The 6379-nt window shown below is 50.7% G+C and overlaps 2 protein-coding genes across 2 annotated transcripts in view; both read left to right on the top strand.

The window, feature by feature from the left end:
* LOC111727943 (histone deacetylase 4-like) overlaps positions 1-3512 on the top strand; it is a 183976-nt gene extending 180464 nt beyond the window's left edge. Inside the window, exon 7 of the mRNA XM_023518248.1 lies at positions 3358-3512. Within this exon, the coding sequence (XP_023374016.1) occupies positions 3358-3512 (155 nt within the window). The remainder of the gene's footprint in view (positions 1-3357) is intronic.
* HDAC4 (histone deacetylase 4) overlaps positions 3359-6379 on the top strand; it is a 71162-nt gene continuing 68141 nt past the window's right edge. Inside the window, exon 1 of the mRNA XM_023518232.1 lies at positions 3359-3470. The gene's annotated coding sequence lies outside the window, so the exon portion shown is untranslated. The remainder of the gene's footprint in view (positions 3471-6379) is intronic.

The following is a 6379-nucleotide window of genomic DNA, read 5'->3' as shown; positions in this document are numbered from 1 at the left end:
GGATGAAGGGGCTACACGGGGACAGCCTAGACATGGGAGGCAGTGAGCACACAGCAGGCACTTGGTGGTTGGTCTCTGAACAGAGCTGTGCCAGGTTGTCCCAGGGAGGGTAAGAGTTGCCCCTCCACACTGTCCTCCACATGTGCAAGCAGCCAGCATCCCATCAGAGCCAGGGCTGCTCCCTGTCTGGGGCCATGTCTGTCCTGTGGGCCCAGCTCTGGATACTTATGGATTTGTATAAAAAGGAGTCTGACTCATTCATGCCATGGAGGGGGGGCCCATTTTTGTCATTTTCTTCTTTTTTGATGTGGATTTTTTCCCTCTGGTTATTCTAGTACCTTATCTAGAAAGATCAAGGGACATTGTGATCTGAAGTCTCACAAAGTCTAACTGGGGAAGATTCAGCTCAAACGGGGGTCATGTGAGTTAAGAACTGTTTTAAACACAAGTGCAGCCATAACTCCTTGAAGCGGGGCCTTGCCTGAGCAGCTGTGACAGGCAGATGGACCCTGAGTTTGGGGGGTGGAGGGGTTTTGCAGTTTTGGCCAGGTCCAGGCTCAAACCCGCCACCCCCAGTACATGGGGCTAGTGCCCTACTCCTTGAGCCACAGGTGTCACCCAGGACCCTAAGTTTTTCTCACCACACAGGTGGTGGGCCAGGGGTTCAGCAAGTTTCAAGTGCTAGGCCTGTTCTCAGGCCGTCAGCCGGGGCTGGCTCAGTGCTATCCATGAGTCCAGGCTAGACTTATAAGTGAAACAATGTTCTTCCCTTCATGGAGCTTACTGTTCGATCTGAGAACCTGCCTGTCACCTGTGAGACAGCAGAGAAAGCGAGCATGACAGCCCCTGATCAGCACCGAGTGTATCACAGAGAGTCCTCACTGGGAGCCACACTGGCTAGGCAGAGCTTTGGGGATGGTGACACCTGGACTGCGACTGGGCCAATGTGAGGGGAGAGGACAGAAGTTATGCAGTTCTCAGGCACCAAAGCTGTGAAAATGTGGCAGGGCCATCAGCAGAGCTGGGTTCCCAAACTACAGGGAAGTGAGGGCTTCTGGATGGATGCTGGAGCCTCCCATGATGTGCTGGGGCAGGAAGGGCCCTCGAGCAGAGGAGAGCCAGGCCCACTGTGTATGCGAGAGGACCCTGAGTCGGGCCCCAGGACGGACCATCCACACTCTTTTTTTCTTAGTCACTAGTTAAATCCTTGCTTGTCATACAGAGCACAAAGAAATTAATGTCAGTCCCCATAGACACCCTGTCCAGAAACAGCCACTGTTCATGTGTCAGTGCGTTCCTCCGAGTCTTCCTGTGCCCATCTCACAGGGCTGCTCTATACCCGCACTGTGCGGCTGGTTCCTTTCTTCACATAGCAGCAGCCACAGCACTTTTGGTGCCTCTGATATTCCTATTTTGCTTAGATAAATGACACTGTGATGATGATGCACTTGTACATAGTATCTGTTTTCTTAGAACAAGTCCTGGAAGAGGAATGAAAAAGATATTAGTATCACTGAATAAAACTGGACGAGATGCCAAATGTTTATGGCCCCCAAATCTTCTCATGTACATACATGAAAGTTTTTATCTGGTGATGCTCCGAGGAGGCACACATGTCAAGGGAAATTAATCAGAATGTGGTGTTTGGCTGGAGATGGGCCATCAGTAGAGTACCAGGGTCTGCGTACCACTGCAGGGGGCTGTACTCGGGCCATAGGCAGGTATAGAGAGTATCTCCTGTTCCCTGAGCAGCTGCAGACACTGGCCTAGCCCAGGAGGCACCTCAGTCATCCCTAAGTGGTAAGGTACAAACAATCATGACCTCACAAGATAGGTTCAGTGTTTGGTGGGAGGGAGGGCGTGGGATGGGACTATCAAAAAAAAGAGGGAAGGTCCCATGCCCACTGTAGCTGGGACAGCAAACTCAGCCTACACCTCGGAGCCCAGGAGGGGCTCAGTAGGAGCAGAGAAAAGGCTCTGGTGTGAACAGGGTGGTTCACCCTCAATGGGTAGACACCTGCCAAGGGTGTGAGCCCAGGGCTTCCCTGGTGGACAGCTTGGTCACCAAGCAGGTGAACACTCACAGCCCTGCTAGGTTAATTAACATGGGTGTGAGGGTACAAGCTGTGTGACCTGGGACAAGAGGTGGCACTGCTCTGTGCCTTGATTTCCTCTTCTCTGCAGCCAGGATAAGGGTGGCACCCTCCTTATAGAGTTAACCAAGGAATGAATGAGCTAATAGGAGAAGCTGTGGGGTAGCAGCTCCCAGGCCACCATCATCTCCTTGAGTTATACTTGTAGCTAGTTTTCACTTGGCTCTGTGTTCCCAGCCTCCAGCCAGGGTAGGTGCCCCAAGCTCATGGGCTCCGGAGTGGGGCAGGGCACTGACACAGGCCTTGCAGGAGGGTTCGCTGGGGACCGTTCACTTCTGACTCAACCTGCCCACCTGAGCGGCCTCCTGGGGAAAATGTCCCTGAACCCCCTGCCAGTGTGCCCCTGCTTTGTCCACTTCAGCTATGTGAGTAGCACCAGGTTCTCAGTGCTCAAGAGTCGATGCTGCATGTGGCATCTGGGACTTTCAAGGAAGACAGGTCATATCGTGTTTTCTTTGGAAACGTTTTAACCAGAGGTTGCCATTAGCCCAAACATAAAAAGCTAAAATTACCCTTACAATCATGGATATTGAGAACATCAGAATTTGCAAAAAATGGGAAGGGGGCTGCTGTGTACTCCGGGTCTCTGAAGTGAGTGAGTAGCCTCCCTTTCCCAGGTCATGGTTCACTTGGAGCAGAGCCTGGTCCCTTAGCTGGGGTCTGGCTCCTCAGACTTTAAGAATACCTTAGTGTGTGTGTTCAGATAGCCCTGATAAATCCCAGAAGCCACTAGCCGTGTTTTCCCCTAGATGCCGGCTAATGTTTAGGGGAAGTAAGGAGATGTAGCTCAGAGCAGACGCTAACAGCAGGTTGCTGTATTCTGAACTGAGCATTTCTTAGTGAACACACTAAATTTGACCTTTTGCTATTCAAAGTCATTTGGCTTCTGTGTTTCCTAGTCTTTTATTGTTAGGTTACCAAAATGTTTAAAGATCTGTCTTTTTGGTGTTTAGTGTCATTTTGAAATTCAAAAGAAGTATCAAACTAATAGTGTGCCTGTCTTAAAGACTGAGGTGAAGTCAGTGGGAATCAGCTTCTGTTCCCTGCTCTGGAGCCCTGGCCACATTCCTTCTTATTGGGGCTTCTGGCAAAAGCAGTTGACAGGCTGAGATCCCTGATGGCAGAGGCCACCCAGCCACAGGTGAGCACAGCCCTTCATCCCCCTCCCAGAGTGGCACTACTGACCAATGTCTCTCCCCCACAGACTCCGCCTGCAGCAGCGCCCCGGGCTCCGGGCCCAGCTCACCCAGCAACAGCTCCGGGAATGTCAGTACTGAGAACGGGCTCACCCCCACCGTCCCCAGCATCCAGGCTGAGGTCAGTGCCAAGCTGCTGTCTCTGTTCTTTGTCTTGTGCTAGGCATCACTTAAAGGGACTACAGTGACCCCACTTTGTACTTGCTCTTCCCTCGTGAATTTCCAGTGTGGGGGAGGGAAACAGATGTGGGGGCTGGTCTTAAAAGGCCAAATTTAGACTCTGTCCTCGAGTTCATCACAAACATCACCTGTAAATGTGAACACGTCAGTTCAGGGTGTGGCAGCGGGCAGCCCGCGTGCGGACCTTTCTCCTAGCCTCTTCTGGAGCCTGTTCTTAAGGCTGCATCACAACGTAAGGGCACAAGTGGATGACGCTCTGAGCAGACAGGACCCCTGTGCTCAGCTCCATGGTCACTGGCACACCACACAGTGGTAGGGAGGCAGCAGGCACATGGGAATCATGTGCTTTTTTTGGATTGAGAAGTACACAACTAAAACAGTTGGCCTACAAGCCCCGGGTCAGGACAGACTAGAGCATTGTCACCTGTGGTCAGCAGTACCAAAGTGGCTGAATCTTGAGAGATGGGAGCTTTGGAGGCACCAGAGGAACCAGGACTCCCAGACCGCAGGGTTCAGCACCTCTGGTCTCCTGTCTTTGTGGATCCTGGGGGGTGCCATGGTCTAGGAGGAGCACTAGCACACACCGGTGTTCACTGGAGAGGAAGGTGGGAGCCCTGAGCTGGCGCAGTCACCGCCCTAGCACTGTGGGTGTTCATTGCGCTCCTGGAGCCAGGTGGGAAGCTGAGGGCCTGCTTCCACTCAGCTCTCAGCAGGAAAGAGAGGCAGGGAGCAAGGAGGCAGAGAGGTGTACAGTGGGCAGGGCCTGGCCGGGGGCTGTGGGGGTGACTGCAGGGTTGCGAGGGGCACGTTGCCGTGAGTTTTCTGATGAATTGAGTCATAATTAACGTGCTCCATGCACCGGAGAGTTCTGGTGAGTAAGAGATTCTTTTCAAGTTCTCCCTAACTTACAGAAGGCTATAATTTATTAAATACAGTTATTTACTTGCCTTCTTAAATATTTAGAAATGAATCCTGCCCTTCCACAGGGTTGGCAAATTTTAGTTGGGATATACAGGCACTTAGCATTTTCATTTCAAATTTCTAGCTTTTATGTTTAAAAAGATTAGAAACTGGATTTAGTGCAAGGAATAAATCTGGCCGCTGCCTCTGGGTTGCAACGCCCCCCTCCATTTTCTCTTCCTTCTACTTTATACATTTGTTTATTGCATGTCTTCTTCAGCCAAGCAATTTAAGTACATATGTCAGTGATTCAGGGTTTTAACAACCCTCCATGATGACTAAGTCACCACTGAGGTCCCAGGTCAGCCTTGGAATGAGCCTAAGAGCAGGCCCCTCCCAGTCAGGTCCTGTGACCGAGGTCAGAGACGCACTTTCATCCAACCCTGGCAGCCGGGCACCTGGCAGGCAGTATTGTAGCGGTGCCTTATTTGGGGGGTCTCCGTGTTCCAGTTACATGTGAATTTTTACAAATCACTGGATATGTAGACTAAGCTGCTATGAATTAACAAAACATGTAGGAAGAGTCACAGGAAGTACAAGCAGTGCAGGTGCTCCTGTTCTGTCTTGGGGCTTCCTCACCGCAGGAGGAGGTGGCCTCTGAACACTTGATCATACACCCACGTCCCTTGAGGATTGCAGAACCCTTAGAATCAGATAGCTCTCTGAGAACCTTGCCTTCTGGCCGGGCCACCTTTTCCTTCTCAGGTGGTCTAGAGCTGCAAGCCTGCCCGGCAGATGGCCATGTCATACAGGGGGCCCCAGCCTAGCGCTCTGTGCCTTCTTTTGTTATTGAGCCTTGGGATACACTTCTGTGTCTCAAAGACCCACTGAGCCCAGAGAAGCTCAGCACCTCCACACCCCTTCCTTACAAGAGAGAGAGCAGGGCCTGGAGCGCCAGAGGGGTGCTCTCCCACTGCTGGGAGGATGGCTCCTGTGTGCCCAGTGCTTGTCAAGATCCAAACGAGTGTGTGTGTGTGTGCACATGCACGTGCGCCACAGGTGCCCTGACCTCAGGACCCTGGACTCTAAGGAAACCCCAAGGGGCTCCCCGGAAGCAAATGAGCACATGCAGATGAGGGACAGTGGAAACAGCTCCTTCCCCAGGACACCTCCCTGTAGGGCTCTAGCCAAAGTCAGGGGACACCAGGACGCGCTGGGACTGTGCATGTGGGTCAGCTGACACCTAAGTGTTTCTTGGAAGCCTGCTTTGTTGCCAAAAAAAATAAACCAAGTGAAAACAACCTTGGTAATAGAGGAAATTATAACTTTGCAAACCTAAGAATAGCCACTCATTTTATTCCCAAATAATTATAAACAGTGGAGTTGTACTTTCCTGACCTCCCAGGCATTTTCTCTAAATTTACAATTTACTGATATTGCTGTCATAAAAGTGGAATCATTAGTGATATGATTTCATATCTCATCCCAGCGTTTTCTCTGGGATGAGATAAACTTCTAAGTGAAGAACACCATGAGTTTCTATTTTGCCCTGTGACATGGAGATAAGACTTGACAGACAGTGTTGTTCAAGCACCCACTGACCACATGCATGCCCTCTTTTGAGAAGTGTCTGTTCGTGTCTTTTGCCCGGTTTTGTTGTTGGTTTTTTTAAGTTCCTTATATATTCTTGATAGTAGATCCTGACCAGAAGAGTTGTTTGTAAGTGTTTTCTCCTATTCAACAAGTTGTCTTTTCAGTCTGTGGACTGCTTCCTTTGCTACACAGAAGCTTTCAGTTTGACATAGTCCCACTTGTCCATTTTTGGTTTTGTTGCCTTTCTTGTGTGTGTGTTTTTGAGACAGAGTCTCACTTTGTCACCCTCGGTAGAGTGCTGTGGCTTCACAGCTCACAGTAACCTCCAACTCTTGGGCTTAGGCGATTCTCTTGCCT

Source organism: Otolemur garnettii, unplaced genomic scaffold (assembly GCF_000181295.1).
Source record: "Otolemur garnettii isolate 467f Iridium unplaced genomic scaffold, OtoGar3 scaffold00133, whole genome shotgun sequence".
NCBI lineage: Eukaryota > Metazoa > Chordata > Mammalia > Primates > Galagidae > Otolemur > Otolemur garnettii.
Note: the sequence above shows the minus strand (reverse complement) of the source record. Positions and strands in the feature narration are given on the sequence as shown.